The sequence below is a fragment of the Acartia tonsa genome, chromosome 7 (genome assembly GCF_053477335.1).
Source record: "Acartia tonsa isolate MP-2025a chromosome 7, ASM5347733v1, whole genome shotgun sequence".
Classification (NCBI taxonomy): Eukaryota; Metazoa; Arthropoda; class Copepoda; order Calanoida; family Acartiidae; genus Acartia; species Acartia tonsa.
In genome coordinates, this window is record NC_137266.1 from 14,060,422 (window position 1) to 14,079,038 (window position 18,617).

At 34.4% G+C, this 18,617-nt stretch overlaps 1 protein-coding gene across 3 annotated transcripts; it reads right to left on the reverse strand.

The window, feature by feature from the left end:
- Nucleotides 1-14,592: 14,592 nt before the first annotated feature.
- On the reverse strand, nt 14,593-17,872 carry LOC145324138 (uncharacterized). Of its 3 annotated transcripts, none has more exons than XM_080166763.1 (4): nt 17,653-17,872; nt 16,254-16,332; nt 15,482-15,740; nt 14,593-14,827 (listed from the first exon to the last, which is right to left on the reverse strand). In XM_080166763.1, the coding sequence occupies exons 1-3, from the start codon at nt 17,813-17,815 to the stop codon at nt 15,512-15,514; spliced, it is 471 nt and encodes a 156-aa protein (XP_080022889.1). In that variant the 5' UTR covers nt 17,816-17,872; the 3' UTR covers nt 14,593-14,827; nt 15,482-15,511. The 3 variants fall into 3 exon arrangements, with proteins under 3 accessions (XP_080022889.1, XP_080022888.1, XP_080022887.1); XM_080166762.1 differs by having other exon boundaries at nt 14,593-14,839; XM_080166761.1 differs by having other exon boundaries at nt 14,593-14,839; nt 15,495-15,740; nt 17,653-17,857.
- Between the last annotated feature and the right edge of the window lie 745 nt (nt 17,873-18,617).

The window sequence follows — 18,617 nt, forward strand, 5'->3', positions numbered from 1 at the left end:
TACCTGGTTATTTTGGTATAAAATGAATGGTTATTATGGTATTTTAATCAGTTATATTTTCTGTTTGAAAGATGTCATTTGCTGAAAATGTGCTGGAAAATTCTCAAGCCTTGCTTGTAAATAATCTTAATTTTGAGAATATGCAGAATCATATTAAGGTTTTATTGGATAAAGTGTTGGATGAAGTTAAATATGAGAGTGTGACCAGGTTCAACAATCCTGAATTGCCTATTAGAGTTAGGGAAGGTTTCCTTACTGGATTTCATGAACGTTTGGAACGCCTGTATAGTGTCTTTCTCTCCCAATATCCCAGCTATGGTGACGACCGTGAGACCGTTGTCGTTCGCATGAGACCTATTCTCGATGAATATTTACGCCTACGCGAAGAATTTTTTATTAATATGATTATTAATTAATTTGTTACTTTTTGTTAATAAAAATTGTATTTTGTATGTTTAATGTTTTATCTAGGCTAAGTGTATTTGCGTGTGTATTTGGTGTGTGTTTGTGTGTGTGTGTGTCCCTCAGTGACCTTCTGAGATGTACTTTACTGCTAATTGGCTTGTGTGTGCGTATGCCTATATGGCACTAGGGTGTGTGTATCCCTAACTGAGTGGTGTGACGCACACACACCAGCAGACTAGGCTGTGTGAGTGTGTTTCAAAAGATTCGCAAGTTGGACTTCAAAATAAGCAAGCTGGCGTCATACTTATTCTAATTTGCATTATTTAAATTAAATTGAAAATCATCCTAGGTCTGTTTATGCTCAAATTTGACATGTGTCAACTTTTTTCAATACTTTATTTGTTCTTACAAAAGGGAAATATTAATAAATGAAAAATAGTTTCGGAGCGAAGCTTTACTTAAATTAGCTTTTTATGTTCGTCGATATAGATTTTTTGTGGTAAATAGAACCTTTTTTAATTATTACTTTTTCATAGAAAGCCTTTTTTGGATCTGTCCTATTTCTAGAGTTAACATTTTATTTAGGTATTAATGCGTAGTTAAGATACACCTATCTACTAAATTCTTTGGAAGTAAATTACTCTAAAATTTTGCGTTTTCGTTTTAATATCAATTTTATTTTTCTGGGAGCGAAGCTTTTCTAGGTATCAGCCGCACATTCTACTGCTACGATTTTATTTATTTTGAGGCAAAACCTACTATTGTCGCTTTGAAACTTTTTAGATTTTTCCCCGTTTTCATAAATATAGAATCAAGATTTCAATTAATTTTTTAATTTACTTATCCCTATCTTTTTTATATAGAGTTTACCAATCATTCATAATTATTTTTAAGTGATACATTAACTCATTTTGTGCTTATTGATTATAATATATTTTGATTATATAGAGATTAACATATAAAGATTATAATATTACTATGGCTAAATAAGATTAAATAAGGATAATATGGTTAAATATAGGTATCATGAATAAGGATTAAATATGTTGCTATTCTAGACTAATATCTAAGTGGATGGGTATTAATTTTCTTAACCATCGTGGTTTCTAGGGGCGGAGTCATAGCGTGGCATTGGTTGAACCGAGGCACAGCGGCGACGTCCTGCTCCTCTATCAAGTTGTAGGCGAAGGTCTCCCCTAGTAGGCCAAGCTCTGAAACCCCATGCTGGTAGTCCACTTGGCCTTTGTTGTTGTTCTCTAGGATACTCTCCAAGTAGGTTACGAGTATCGTGCTGGTAATGGTTAGCACGGCGTTCTTGTAGTTGTTGGTAACGTCTATCTCGTCTGTCCTGGTTGCGGTGAGCACGGTGATCTTCATGTTCTCGAGGTTGTCGGCGACCGAGGCTTTGAAGTCGGCTTCCTTCGTGATGGGGGAGCTCGTGTCGTTCTCTCTGAAACCGGCTAGGTTTATCTCTCCCCTCCCATACTGCAGAGTCCCATTCCCTGATGGCTAAGTGATATTTGTTGATAGAATGGTCGATGCTGGCCACATGGTCAAGGAAAACTTTGGTCAGCCTTTCACTCCGTGGGGACTCGCGGAACCAGGCGATCAAATTTTTCAAGAAGGCTTTCCATTCGCCGTTCTTTCGAATTTGATCGCTCAGCTGGTCATGAAATATCTCATCACAGGTGGCGCTTTGGACCCATTTCAAGTCCCTGAACATAGCGTTGAAGTAGAAAATATAATCATAGCAAAGTACAATCACATCCTCTTGTTTCATATCAGCATCCACTAGTTCTATGAGTTTTTTCTTAGGAAAGCATCTAAAAAGTTCTGGTGAATTCACAACTATCATTGTTTTTCACTTAGAGTTTAAGTATTGTCTTTATTTTCTGATGTTTTACTGAAAATAATTTGTGTAGTTTATTTAAGTGAATGATTGGTTAACTACTCTAAAGAGTTTTGTTGTCCTACATTTAACCTAATTTGTGCGGCTAAATTTAGAATGATGCTTCTCAAATAAGGGCGTGCCAAACGTCGATAGTTTGACCTCATGTAACTATAAAGGCGTGCTACTGATTCCTGAGTAGCTTCGCTCTTTTTTAATTTCTTACAAGCTCTGCATAGACAGATTTTGGCCTGTATGATTGCTTTGTACAATGAATCCAACTGTCGAATCAGTCTTACTAGCTCCCAATATATACGCATACGATCAGGGGACACTACTTGTTTGCTTTTTATTATGTCTATTGTTTTTGAATGACACATGTTACATTTATTTTAACAAATGTGTTTTTTAATCACTTATTTTATTAATTGTATTTTTTATTTTCAGGTGACCTGTATTTGTAACTCCCTCAGCCTTTGGTGTGACTTGAGGAATGTTCGCCAGCTGTTGAAGAGATCTAAAACCGAAGAGGAAGGGTTAAAAATTCGCTATAGAATCTTGAATACCAAAACCCAACGCCTTAGAGTAGAGTGTTTGAGGTTGCGAACTGAAATGCATGGTTACCAGCGACGTTATAACGTGGCTAAACAAAAGATGGATCTAATCCCGTCGTCGCTGCGAGACCCTACTCCAAGATCTCTGCCTTGTTTGTACCCCATTGGAACCCGAAGCCTTCCCACCTCGCTCCAGGACATCTGCCTGTCTGGCTCGTGGCTGGAGCTGGATGTTTACAGCGAGGTCCAAGATGCTGTTACAAAACAAGGAACTGATGGACAAGATTTTCCCTTGGAGTCCAATGAGCTGGAGCTTTCCGAATTTGGCCGCAATGACGAAAGGTGGGTTTTTAAATATTAAAGGAGAATAGCTACTATATAACTAGGATATTTGTCTTTCTTTAATTTAGCTAAGATTAAATACTTGACAGTGAATCTACTCTAGAACTAGATTTGTCGTCTGATATACTTCTCAGTATTCTATTTGCTTTATTTATTTTGTTAAATTTTCGGATATCCCGCAAGGTCAACACTTTAAAATGTTTAGCAACCTTTTTGGGTAATTGATAATCGCTTATTAAATCCTCACGCAGTATTTTTATTTGCGTGGGATTCACTTTTTTTGTAGAAGTGCTCCAGATATTTTTTATCGTAATTAGGGGTGTTCCTATATGAAGTATTACCCATACTATTAAATCAAAAACTGGTTTATTTTTGGCGTAGTATTTCTTTTTTAGATGGTCACGGCGCAGCACGCAAAACTGCCCCACTTTATAGTTATGGTCATGTCTATTCTTGTTAAGTTTTTTCAACAATTTTTCTTGTCTGTTGAAAATGAATTCTTGTGTTTCATCATGTAATTGCTTAAAAGGAATCTGATAATCCTCAAATCTCTTGGATAGAGATTTTGGGTCGAATGAGAAATTAGGTCTAAATAAATTATCATTTTGCACTATCCCACCTTCAAAACCATACAAACTAAGGTAATGGAGGTTATAGGGACTTAGCTTTGTTCCTATTAATTTTATTGTATTTACTATATGTATTACTGTGCTTAATGCTGTTTTAATTTTTACTTCCGCGGCATGTGCCCTTGCAATTCGCACTAAATTTTGGATTACTTTAATCCTGTTTTCGATATTTCCGCGCGAAGCACTTTTATAAGCAGCACTATCCAAAAATCTTGAGCCTATTTTTCTTAAAAATAAATGACTTTTAGAATTTTTGATGTTCTTGCCGTTGTCGGCCCAAAAGTTTTTGACATGTCCATGCAATAGAATGTACTGGCTTATGCCATTCTCAATGTCTTCGTAGTTTAGGTCTGGTAGGTAATGCAGTGTAATATACTGGGTGGCAACATCCATAAAGACAAGTATTCCTTTTATTCCATCTATTTTTGATTTCTTACTAAATTCTAATATGTCCATTGCCACCACAGTATTTCTAAATTTATTATTTCTATTAATTGAGGTTAATCTCTTTAATCTTAAGTGATTATTTTTGGATTTTATGCATGTACAACATAAGCCTATATGGGCTTCAATTATTTTCCGCAATTTTGATTTATATTGTACATAAAATGTAGATGTTATATTATCACGAACCCTTTTCACCCCTGCATGTACCATATCACGGTGCATACTTCCAGCAATATAGCCATAAAGAGGGTAGGGTAGAATTAATAAATTTTGCTTATACTTTAATGTCGTTGGATTGACGTCATCTGACAAATTTTCTTTTATTTGTAATTGTATAAAGGTAGACTTTTCAAAAATTCGCAGCCTTTCAAAAGTAGCATTTGCATTTGGTAATAATATTATGCTTTCTTCATATTCGGTGTGACTTTCAGTTTTATTTGACAGATTTTGTTCATTATCATGGGGTTGATTTAGAAATTCATTTACTATTTCTTTTCTCATTTTTTCCCTTTCTTCCCTGTCAGGTTTTTTATTGAGTTGTTGTTCAAAATGTGCCATTTTGTCTGCCATAGCCTGATTTGAACTATGTCCTACTGTACTGTGTTCTTGTGTATTTAATAGGACTTCAGAAAATGATTTTTTTGTATCAATGCTTATCCCTAAATCCTCAGTGTTTTCAACATTTAAATTTATTTTTGAACTCGTGTTAACATTTTGTTTTATAGGGTCAGGAGTCAGGGGATCTATATTATTAAAATTTATTGATTCATTATCTGCAAGATTACTTATTGGATTTTCTATTACTTTTTGCTCTTCGTCAGGGAGAATTGGAATAGGATCATTTATAATAAATTGTTCATCTACGGGCACAATATCTATTGGATTATTATCCTCAATTGTTATAGGAATTGGGTCATTAAAAAGTTGTTGTTTTTTATCTGAGTCTGTATCCTTAACCCCTGAATCAAAATTAACATTTTGGTCATCAATTTGATTTGAGCTCTTTTCAACATGTGTCTTATTGTCTGATGTCTCGGGGACAGGGATAGGTATACTAGTACTTTCATGTTGCACATTAATATTTTCTTCGGACGGATTTTTAGCAGGGACAGGAGGCAAAACTTGTTCTAGTAATTTTTCTGCTAAAGCTTTTGATTCTTGCAATTCTTTTTTACTGGGCTTTTTGGTTTTATCCTTTTTTGCCCTTTTATTGCGGGTTGTTAATTCCTCATATTTCTTAAGAACTTCGTCAGCTTTGCCTCTAGTTACTGCTAAAATTTGTACATCCGTGTCCTTGTTTATAAAGTTTTCTTTGTCCCTAATAATGGGTGCTGCATCAAAAATAGCAAAATTTTCCCCTTGATATACGGGCTTTATTTCCTCCACCTGAAAGTCAAGTCTTTCAGTAGCATGGGGCATTAAGCGGCTAATAAAATCGGCCAGTTGTTCGTCTGTCCGAATAGATAGAAAGGAAACCATTTTTCCAAACCAGTAGAGAATTTTTTGACTCAAGTAATCAAGCTTACTCTTACGATTCTCAATTTTCTTGTTTCTAAGGATCTTATAACATGCCACATTGTCTGTCAGTATTAATGTCCTTGTACCTTTGATCTCCACCTCAAAGAAGGTGAGGCCCTCGTATATGGCCAGGATCTCTAGGTACACTATACCTGTGGTCTCCATAACTTTGGGGGCCACGGTTTTTGAGAAAAACCCTAATATTTTCCCTCTCACATTAATATCATTTAAATTATTTTTCATGCTTTTTTCGAGGAACGTATAAACTTCTCTGTCACTGACGTCTAGATTCTGAACTGTCTTTTTATATTTTCTCTGTTTTATTTCAAAATTTTCTTTTACTCCCAAATAATAGAAATTGTCATTATTAACAAAAATTATAATTTCAGAGTTGGAGGATTCGGTGAACCGCTGGTAGAGCAAGTTCTCGAGGATGGATCCGTCCTTGCTTGACAGGTAAATTATTCGAAGTTTATGTTTCGAAAACATTGAAAAAGCATAGAATAGGAATGTCTGAACGTATGGATTATTTAATGATAGAGCCCCTGCTCTAAGTAGATTTATTTTTTCTACAAATATTTTATTCATTTCTTTTTTTGTCCTTACAACATCGTCAGATGTGACTTCCAAGAGATAGCTTAATTGTGAATACATTGTAAAATTATTTGAAAAAATTTTATACCAATTTTCATATGAATTTGAAAAATCTAGTTTTAAGAAGATTGATATTTGATAAAATAAGTTTAGATAATCTGATTCTTTAAAAAGTACCCCTATCTCTTCATGGCCATTAAAATATGCTTTTAGTTCAGCAGGCATGTCTATAAAGTTAGGCAGCTCGGATTGAAAAAGGTCTTTAATTTCAAATCCTAGCAAGCTGGAACCTATGGCATGCTTGCTGGCGTCAGTATATAACATCTGAAAGTCTATATTTCTTGCTGATTCATTGCTGAGATTATCAGATGCAAGTATTTCTTTGATTTTATTGAAGTGAAAATCGGCTTCTTCATTCCAGTTAAAATTCCTTACTTGGGGGAACAAAGCATTCATATGTCCATGGATAGGTAGGGGCAAAAGTGATCTATAATATTGAAGATTTCCTATAAATGATTGAAGTTCTTTTAATGTTTTTGGAGCCTTTAGTTGCATTATATATTTGACTTTTTTGTCAGGGATGGTAATCCGTCCCTGGCCAATTTCGTAGCCAAGTACAACTACTTTATCTTTGTCTAAGTCTGTACAGAAAGTACATTTGTCCAAATTTAATTTTAGATTTAGCCTATTAAGGCGGGATAGAAAAGTTTCTAGTTTGGCGAGGTGGTCCTCGATGTCTTCTTCATACCATGAGAAGATTGAGAGGTCATCGAACCAAACTAGCAACAATTCTATTATGTCATTAATTTTTAAGTCATTTAAATGAATATTGGACAATATATAATGCAACAAAAGGCTGGGTGTTCCTGCATAACCGGTAATGGCCCTCTTAAACCGGAAACACCCAAAACTTGTTACAATGCAGGAAACTCCCGAATCAAGAACTTTTTGAGATAGTTTAAGATTATAAAATGCATTTTTAATATCCACAAAAGTCCCATATCTTACTTTAGGTAGCAGATTTTTTAGCGTATTCATTGGATCCATTGTGATCGATGATACGCTGTAAGGAATACTAGCATTTACCCCCCTAGAGTCAATGATTATGCGTGGTGGCGCCTGTTTATCCTTACGGCTCGTAAGGAAAACAGGTGACCCAAACTGCTGGCTGGGTGGGGAGCATTCTATAATGTCCATTTTTAAGCATAGATCTATGAAATATCTAAGATGGAGCGTATCTGTTAGAGAGAGATTATAGATTTTAGTATTCTTATCATAATTTTCAGGGCAAGGGAAATCCATTTCTTCAATGCTTTCCCCAATATCGAAGTTGTGGGACGCCCCACTTTCAAATTTTAATAAAAGATTAGCTACTCTTTGTTTTACATTTTGGTCCTCTATGTAGCTTAATTTTTCTAATATTTGTTCTAAGGTTAATGGTGGTGGGGGTAGTGGCGCAGTCAACTCAATTCCCTCTTTATTGTCCCCAAAAATATCTGCTATTTCTTCGAGACTTAATTCATTTTCTGGTTGTATTGTATTTACACTATTTATTTTAATAATCTTATTTATGTTAACATATGTTTTATCTTTCTTAAAAACATCAACCTTAGAGCGGGGCTTTATACGTTTTTTAGCACTATTCTAAATGGTATTTTATCCAGTAATTTATTTACAATATTTTTTACTTTATTCTTAACATATTTTATTATATTTAGGATGGGTTTAAATAGATAATCGCGCGTCTTTGACAGAGTATTGGAACCTTTTTTTATTTTATTAAGCTGCTCTTTAATTCCATTGTTTCCTCTCAAGACAGCGATTGATTTAATTGAACCCATTTTAGGTGCTTTAAAACCTTTTAATTCTAATTTTTTGTCTGTTTCAGGTTGGCAAGGCAGGAGAGAGATCAGAAACCCGCCTGGTTTGATGATAAGAGGATTTTCTCCCACATTTTCACAGTATACCGCGAGTTTATTTTCCCCTGTCCTGGTTATTGAGTACATTTTATACTTTATTTTAATTTGAGTATACATGTTTGAAAGGTGTGGGATGAAGTGTTCTTGGTTTGGGTCTTTATCTTTAACTTCCAGTTCTATTAGTTTTTCTTCTCCCTTTGCTAGTTCTAGTTTTTTGATATTGACAGCAAAGGGGTTTTTTACCTTCTTTCTGTTAGGGTTTATTTCTATGTAGACTTTTTGCCCCTTTACTTGCATGCCTATATTACAAGTAATCAAAAACGGGCGTCCTAATAGGCAAATATTCTTTTCTTTAAGTACATGGAAGTCCAAGAACACTTTTCCCACCCCTTCGAACTCAACCCCTAGGCGTCGGGCATCAATGACGCCTATCGCTTTGCCTTCTACTGAAGACAAGCGGTAGGCTGAGCACAGCTCCATCTCGTGGTAATTAGGCAGCACTTTTAGTAAGATATTTTCTGAAACGCAGTTTACTGCGGCCCCAGTATCAAGTTCAAAAATTATTTTGCTGCCATTAATTGCCACGGGAATTTGGATCTTGTCCAGCACGCCTAGGTGGCTTTGAATTGTTTTAATTTCGAGATTTGTTTCTAATTTGTCTAAATCTATTATGTCGGTTGTCCTCTCAGCCAGCAGTTGCAGGAAATATCTCCCATTGGGTATATTGACATATAGGAAAATTATTGTCAATAGCCCATATGGTGCAAGATAATTTCCCAACAACATGGCTGTGATTACAATCATAATAATTGTCATAATTTTATTTTGGTTTGGGTATTCGTGTAAATAACTCAAAAACGATATCGTTTTTGCGATTTTTACACGATTCTCCAATGATAATTCATTTTTAAAATAATGTTTCTTATGTTTTATTCTGCTTTCAGACTCATCATCAGGTTCTAAAAATGACTGCTCAATGTTTCCGGCTTTATGTTCTTGCCTAGCAGACGCTGCATTATCTAATTCGTCCAGGTAAAAACAGCCGCTAGCGATAGTTTCAACTTCTGTCTGTTCGTCTGTTTTTATTTTATCTGCCATATCTATGTTAGCTATGGTTTGATTGATATTCAATAGGTGTTCTTCTACAGATTTATCTCCCCGATACTCGAAATTTTCAAATATTTTTTCTAATCCGGATTCGGAGATTGATGGAGGATTTTTTTTATCCTCATCTGAGCTAAAATCGCTACTGTCTAAGTCACTTAAGTCTGATATAGAGTCTCTGTCACTGTCTAATTCGATTTTTTCGATTTCGGCCATGATTTCAGCCCTAGTTAGTCCTGTAATATCTGTTAATAGATCGTTTTCATCTATATCATATTCAGGGGTATCTTCCATTGAAGGGTTTTCTTCGGAAAGAATTTTTAAGTCATTTTCTTCAATAGATTGGGTATCATCAGAATTACTACTAACATTTTTTATTTCTATTTTAGGATATAGCGTTGTTTGTTCAAGTATGGTGCTATTGGCTTTATCTTCGCTCGAAATGGGTAAGTTGCTACTATTGCTGTCATTAATTGGTTCATTTTCTGATTCTTTAAGCTCTTGTAGTTTTTCGGATATACCCTTTTTTACAATTTCTTTGACAGGTATGGTTTCTGTCAAATTGATATCTAATATTTGGTCCTTATTTATACTATTACTATTTACAATATCACAGCTGTTACCTTCATTTAAGCTGCCAGGGGCTGCTGATTTATTATTTACAGATTCATCTTGAATATCATAATTAAGTGGGATATTTACAGGGTTATTTTGTTTGTCTTTATTGGTTGAACATTCCAGTAGTTTAATTTCTTGATTTTCATTATTTATTTCTGTTTTTAGAGTGAGTGTAACTGCCACTGGAATGGATATTTGATGTTTGTTTATAGCAGGTGAGTTTTTCCCTTTGTCAGGGGCGCCGGGTATTTCCCAAGAGTCCGTATTATGTATTTTATTGATTTCTTGAGAAGTACTCGGCGGCCTTAGCCGTTTTTTTCCGCTGGCAGTGGTAAAGTACACGCTGCCAGTGGATGATGGCGTCTCGTTATCCCATAATGTAGGCATCTAGGGCATTGTTCTTGGGCCGGTGTCACATTGGGGTAATAGTGACAATCGGCACTACCATGGGTGTCAGAATTACATAGTAGGCAAACGATACGATTGGCCAATTCCTTCTCTTTTTTCTTTTTGTCCCACCATTCCCCATTAGCTTTCCTAATAGCAGGGTCTGGGTGTTTAAGACAATGTTTGCTATAATGTCCTTTTTTGCAATGTTCGCAAACAGCTTTAGGTTTTGTAGATACATCTTTGGCATTTTTATCATTTTGTTGTCCTTTGTTTTTGCCATTATCTTTTGGTGTCTCTTTTTTGGCTGTTAGAGAATTTAGGCGATTTTTTCCTAATTGATTAACATTCCCGTTTTTCTGTTTTTCCATCCTTCTTTTTCTGTCCACAGCTGCATGATAATAGCTGCGATTATTGCTAAACCAGTTTAGTATTGTCTCTTTTGTGCAATGTGGTATATTTGTCGTTGCCAAAAATGCAGATTGCAAATATTGCGGTACCAGATAAAAACACACTTTTTCTCTAAGTTTAGCCATTTGATTTTCGTGGGAATTTCCCGTTTTTTGCAACATTGCAGCTAGATTTATGACAGCTTTGTTAGGTCTGTCCTCGTCCTCTGCCGTTATCCTATAGGTGTGGAAACGCCTTTCGTAATCCTGTGGCCCAAGTATTTCGGCACCTATGGTAGTTAGGATGGCTTTTACAAAATCCTGTGCACTTAGCACATTAGGATCTATTTCTAGCATGTCCAGTTTGTTCCTTGATTCTGGGTTAAAATAGTGGATTATTATGTTGTTGTAGGAACTATGGGTGAATGGTTTTATATATGTTTCTAGATATTTAAAAGTGTTGAAGAAAGTAAAAGGATTTGTTTGTTCCCCGTATAGATTGGGTATTTTGCCAAGATATTTTATTTGGCGAAAAATGCGCTCATGTTCTGCGATACCCCATACTAGATTGTTTGGGATAAGTTTCATGATTTTTTTAATATTTAGATCTGTATGGCTGGGTGAATCTTGGAGAAGGAGCCTCAACTTATCCATCTGTTCAGAGGTTAGTTTATTTTCTAATAAGTTCATTTCGTTCATTTCCTCTCTATTTCTATTATCTCTATTGTTAGAGGATGTTCGTCTGTCCCAATCTGATTCCGTATCAGATGAACTGGAACTTGAACTTGAACTTGATGTTGGACTACTACTGTCTCTGTGTTTATTCTTTCTCTTTGGCATTGAGAAGTTTTTATCGTCTTTCCTTCTGTCCTCTTTGTCGCTATCGCTTTGTTTGTCTTTTTGTTTGTGACGGTGTTCATGATGTTTGTGATGTTGCCTATCCTCAAAGCCATGAGGATTGAGAGGATCATAGTGTCTGTATTTTTTATCTTTGTGTTTTTTATTTTTATGTTTTTCTGAATAATCGCTAGATTCAGATTCATATTCTGGTGGATCTGATGATGGTTTATTTTCTTTTTTATTTTTAGGCTTTGCGCCTGTTTGTTCTTGCTTTATTGTTTGTATATTATGCTCTATCTCATTTTGGGGGTTGAAATGTAATTGTGGCCTATGCAAGATTCTATTTCTGCGTCTGTTATTTAAAACAAACATGGCTGGAATAGTGTGAACCTCAGGCTCAGTTTGAATTCGAGGTATTTCCTCAATTTGATCATTTATATTTTCTAAGTGTAAATACTGCTGTTCAGTATTATCTAAGTTAGGTTGATATTCAGGGTTGTATGGTGGAGGATTTAATACATCCTCGTCTATACTATCAATAATATTATCTTCCATTTTCAGGACATATATTCGAGGCTATATTCGAGGCTAGAAGAAAACGATGTTAACTCTGACTATGGATATCTAGCGGTAAGACTTATTTAGTGGCTTTATAGCCCTCTCCCCCCCTAAAGGAAAAGTTAAATCTTACCTGGGTTTATCCGGTAACGGAACCAACTTATGGATCGCCTCCGGGTTCCAGGGACAAATGCAGTCCTTTATCACAGAACCACAATCTCTCACCAATGTCTCCTTTCCAGATCAGCGACGCACTATTCCCTGTTTTGTCAAATATATTCAACCTTAGAAAGGTGATACTATTTTACACCGATCCTAAACTCAAATATATTTAAGGGATAATCTTTGCCTATAAGCCCTATTCCGAAAATGGCATTAAAATATTATTGATAACTTTATACTGTTATTTTATTCTAAGAATCCTTTTATTCCTAGGTAGCTAACTCTGCCAACACTTTTGGACTGGAAGGATCTGTTGTGATTACTAGAGCCATGTGAATCACAGCTACAACATTCCGTTCCGCTGCCTACAGCCCCGTGAGGCGTGAGATTCTTTGTTAGGTACCTTTGTCAGGTAAGAAAATCACTAGGTCTAGCTAAGAACCAATCTTCCAGAGTATTAACAAAGCAAAACTACCTTTATGACGTGAACTTATTCAAAGTTCTAATCCGAAAATATTAAATTGTTCGAATAGATAACGATCTCCAACTTTCCTATACTTCAGAAGCTGGGGGAGGATACAGTTGTTAGTGTCGGCCGTCAGATAGCGTGCTATCATCAACCGTTGGTAGCCGAGCCACCACTGTACCTTCCCTGTGTTATTCCTATTTAGCCCCGTAGTGACTTGCGACTTGCTGGTACCTAGTACCGCGCTATAGGAGTTCTCTTCAGAAGAAAATTTGGAGATAACTATCCGTCCGGATACCTAAGCTTTTAGGCCCTAAGGAGGCCCTATTCTTAAATTTATCTCAATTGACCAACACCAAAATGATATTCTATAATTTATTTAACAAAGTATTATGAATTTATCTAACAAAACTTTTTACTTTTTAGGTGTGTTCCAAATGTAAAATCCTAAGTTTGAGCCGCCAAGACTCTCAAGAAAATTCCAAAGAAAGAGAAGGGAGTCTTCCCTTAAATTTTAGAAATTTCAAATAGAGTTTGTGTGATATATAAATTCCGTGAAACGACTAACTCTTTCTCTCTTCCAGGTTCACTTTTATAGGCCTGAGACCTATGCAAAAAGGAGAGACAAAAAGAATGACTTTTATTTTTGTGTTGATTTCATGTTTAATTAAAAATTGGCGACCTGATTTTTAAGATTTTGCATTTAATAGTGTGGGTATAATTCAACTAAATCTCAATATTCATTTCATAAATAAGATCACATTTTGTTTTATTTTACATCAAGAATACATTAAACTATTGGTTTCGAATTAGTTTTTTCTAATAATGTTTTTTCAATGTCTTCTTTAATTTTTACAGATTTTCATTCTTTTAAATTTAGTTTTTTATCACGAAACTTCTAATTTTATGATTCTTGTGTTGTTTTACTAATTTTAATTTATATTGACAATATTTGCTAATAATTTTTTAGCTGTACTATGACCATTCTATTAAAAGGGTTATGTTCTCTAACATTATCTTTTAGGGTCTTCGTTTTATAGATCTTATTTCCCCATTTTAATAGATAGGTCTTTATACAAGCTTTTTTACTTAAAAGTTATATTAAATTGTTTTAAATTTGTCTAGTTTTGATAATATTTTTATAATCTTTTACTTTCGCTAGAATAAATGCATAATTTAAGGTATGGGTTGGCTTTTTCCCAGTAAAGCTACTCTACAAGTCATTCATAGAATCGGTTTAGGGGAAAAGGACGAACCACCTCTAAGAAATTTTATGTAGTATTTAATTTTCCCCTCCCTTCATAATGATATCATCTTGGCCGATATGATTTTTGGAATCCACCATTCCATTTTGGACTCTATTGGTAATGATATCATTACGGCCTAAACGATTTTTGTAATGTAACATTCCACTTTCCAGAGAGACGAACTGGAATGAAGGTTTACTTTTTTACATCGACATAATAGAAATCATCCATACTATTTTTAAATTTACATGTTAATCGTAAATATACATAAAATTGTGTATATAATTTTATATATTAAAAAAAACTAGTATATACTATTACTACTATGTCGATTTAAATAATGAATACATGATATCATTATGAAAAGAGGAAAAAATGGAATCATACATCACCATTTTTAGAGGGAAAACCCGTAACCATAGTAGTACATATTTCTTCTTAAAAAAATGATTCCACCTCTTACTTGTTATAGCTGTGCTGCTTAGAGATATAATCATTCTTGTTTGGTAATAAAAGTAGAAAAACACACATCATTATATACATTTAAAATAAATTTTCAGATTTGAAAAAATATACAAGTTATCACATAAAGATAATAATTTTGAAATAAATCAACAACAAAATTACAAATAATAATTTTAAGAATATTACATTATTAGAAATACTTAGGTATATTGATTAAAAATAATTTATCTTAATTACTTTTACAAATACTTAGATCAGATTACAATAGCAATTAAATTATCTATACTAGCGGCAGCTGCAATAGCCTCTGAAGAGTTGAAAAAAGTGTAAAAATGTATAAAAAAAAGACTTATTCTATCATACAAAGTGTAAAACCTTTTTTTGTATGTAGCAAAGGATCTCACTTACCGCTGAACCGATATGATTCTCCTTTACAGTAAAGCTTCTAATAGCTCCAGTGAAAGCTTATAATATTTTTTATGGGGGTGTATTCAGGGGCGTCCAAGCTTTTTTATTTGGGGGGGTAAAATTTTGAAAATAAAAATTTTGGGGGTGCCTACGGCCCCCCAAGCTCATTTTGGGGGGGGGGGGTAATCTTTATTTCATAGAAGCATTTTTTTTTTATTTGGGGGGGGGGGGGGGTAAGTGTAAAAGAGTAAAAAAGACTAATCAGCTAAACAAAAAAATACTTTTAGTTGTTTAGATTTACCAATTTACAAGAACTGCTGGTGCTTTTCATCAAAGAGCCTATCCTTTTTTGTTATTGTTTTTAAAATAAGGTTTTTTATGCGAAACCCCTGCAGAGCCTATACACCTAACATAACCTATCTTAACTTGGCCTAAAGTGTCAGTTAACACCAGAAAAAAACTACTCTCTCCCCTTTTAATCAATTTGCTCAAAATAGGGGGGGGGGGGGGAGGGGGCGAGGATTTAGGCTCTGATTGAGACATATAGCAGCTACTAAATTTGCAATCAATTTTAGGGCATGTAAGATAAGAACTTTAACAATGCCACTTCGTTGGGATGAGAACTATAATCAATATCATCATCTAATATGTGATCTAAGTCTGCTAATTCGATTTCCGCAGATTTGGGCATTTGTTTTGCATCACAAGCTTCGTGTACTAGCCGGGCATTAAGACATAGCCTTTTTCTAGCCTTAGCAACATTCTTATACTTTTTATCTATAAACACCATCTCTCCATATCTAAAGAAATTAAAAATTATCAAATTAAAGATTTTTAAACTATTAGATTAACATAAGTGGAAGAAAGGGGGAGTAAGGAAGAGGGAAGAAAAACAACTAGCATTGCAAACAAAAATACAGAATGGGGACAAACAGTCCGACCCCCCCCCCTTCCCCCTATAAATTTATGAAAGCGAAGCTTTTATATGATTAATTTTAAACTTGGTGTGGCAATTTCTGTAATTGTTATGTTTTAAAAGGCATAGGAACTCTATATTCGTTACCAGAGCTGGATTTTTAAATCATTTCAATAGTGCGCACCCCGATTTAGCGCACCATTGAAATGATTTAAAGATCCAGCTCAGAATGTACGTACGTCCATTTAAAACATTTTATGTGATATAGTTAGCCTCTTCACATGATTTTGGAATATTGATTATTAGCACAACAAAGTACAATGACAAAAGCGAAAAAATATTTCAAAAAATGTTTCAGAGAGCTTCGCATTTATAGATGTTGTCATTATTGTTTTACCTGAATCTCATGATGTTAGCCAGCTCGCTAGAGATCATTCCATCACACAGTTCCTTGTAAAAACCATACCAGTAGTCTTCTAAACAAGAACAAAAACAATGTGAAGCACAAGAAATCAGACCGACAAACGAACAGAAATAAAATAAAATCTATCCTGGCGGGCACAGGATGCCAGGAATCCTGGTAGGGTCATCCAGGTAAAGAGCAAAATATTTTACTTGCTCAAACAAAGCATTTTATCTTACAAAATAATAAAATATTCTCTAGTAGTAAATCCTTATATAGAATATAGTCAATTGCAGGTTCCAGGTATGATCCTGCAGGTCCTAATTCTCCAGGAAATCTTTAAAAGCCTCCTGTGACCGCAATTGTTGACTTAAAGACTTCAAATTTGAAACTTAAGCTTTTCTTACATGTCTACATAACATGTTAAATTTCCCATCAACTGTGGCGGCTGACAGCTGCCAGGAACAGCTGCTGCTGCCGAAATTCAAGTTTTAAGATTTCTAAAAAACAATTTACATAAAAATACACATTTTCTGGGAAAATTTTTTTTCTAGCTTCAAAAATAAGAAAATCATAGCCTTTTGAAATTTTTAAGTAAAACAGGACCTAAAAACTAAGGTTGTTATATAAAAGGGCCAAGAAAGCGAAAAATATATAATATATTAGTTAGTTTTTGCTAGGTATTTTATTCTTCTAGCTTTATATAATAGTCAGTTTTTGCTAGACATTTTTGTCCTCTAGCTTTCTCTTTATATAGTATTAGAATAAAGAACTACCTTTTAGGAGGATAGGTTCTTTTGGTTTATCACATATATTTATATAATATTAGTCACTTTGGAAAATTATTTGAGAATAGTTATTTCTCGCATCGTATTATAAACGGCTATCCGCGGATATAGAATGTACATTTATAAGATTAAAACTAGTTTTTTTTTATCCCCGTGATTCCGAAGGCACCGGCTAAATCTTATAATTGTACATTCTATATCCGCGGAAAGCCGTTTGTAATACGATGCGAGAAATAACTATTCTTCATTCAATGGATTATTTTCTTATCATATGTTTGAATTTATATATCAGTTGAAGATTACACTACAATGTATGATTATTTCAGTATTGATATAAGAATTTAAGTCCAATTACAAACACTAATATATGATATTTAATACTAAACATTTAAAAATTTACTTTATTTAAAAATTAATATGAAAATTTCATAATATTTCCCCCTCTCACCTAGCTGATATTTTAGCAAGGTAAGAGGTATTAATACAAAATGACATCCACGAAATTCTAATATTTAACAATAATAAACAGTTGAAGCAATTTTGTCCTAGGCTATTTTGTCCTAGAGGCTATTTTGTGCGGGCTATTGATTAAAAGAAGGAATTACCTTTAGTAGCATTCTCCCTTGTTTGTATACGAGAAGTTTTAAGGATTCTATCAAAATAATGTTCAATGCTTTCGGTTTCATGTTGTTTAGATTCATGTGTAGCCATTTTAGAATAGATGATGCAAGTAGCTGTTAACTTCTTAATCTTGAATGTTTGTTTCATACAGAAACTATGTTTAACTGGGCGTGTGTCAGTCAGACAGACTCAGCTACTCAATTTATATTCATAGTGGCCAGATTTTTTTCAGATCAAAGTGTACAAATAGGCGTACATTGGACCTTCAACGCGTACATTTTGGGGGGAAAGGGGGAAAAGGGAAGTTGAACGGTAAAAGGGGATGGGGTCGGAGGGGGGGGGGGTTTGCTCCTTCATCCGAAAGTAAGAATTACATATGTAAATACAAAGGGAGGAAATAGTTTTTCAGTCAAGCATCAATATATAGCTGGAAAAATCATGAAAGGAAGCCAATTTTTGGGGGTAAAAAGTCCATTTTTGGAATGAAAAGTCGAATGTTTGGACTTTTTGACGGACTTTTAAAAAGAATCAGATAAAATGAAATGTAATACATTTACTAAAAATGTTGAAAAAGCGCAATCCGCGCGGGTTTTGCCCTAAGCTTACATTTATCAAAAAGTATGTTAAAAAGGTCAAAAAGCGTACATAACGTTCAAAAAGCATACATCTGGCACCGCTGATTATAATGTAAAACGTAAATAATGTATAAACGTAGTTCAAGTTGGAAAATTATGTTGGTAAGGGGGAGGGTGTGGATCAGAAAAATAAACAAAACTTGCCCTGTTACTCTTGACCCTAATCTTGTTTTGAAAATTTATCTCACCTCTAAATTCTAAAGAATTCTATTTCATTATTCATTATTCCCTTCCACAAAACAGCATTCTCTTCACGTTACGCGTTTATAGATAAAAAGTATAAAAAGTATGAAGATTTTGATAAGGCTAAAGAA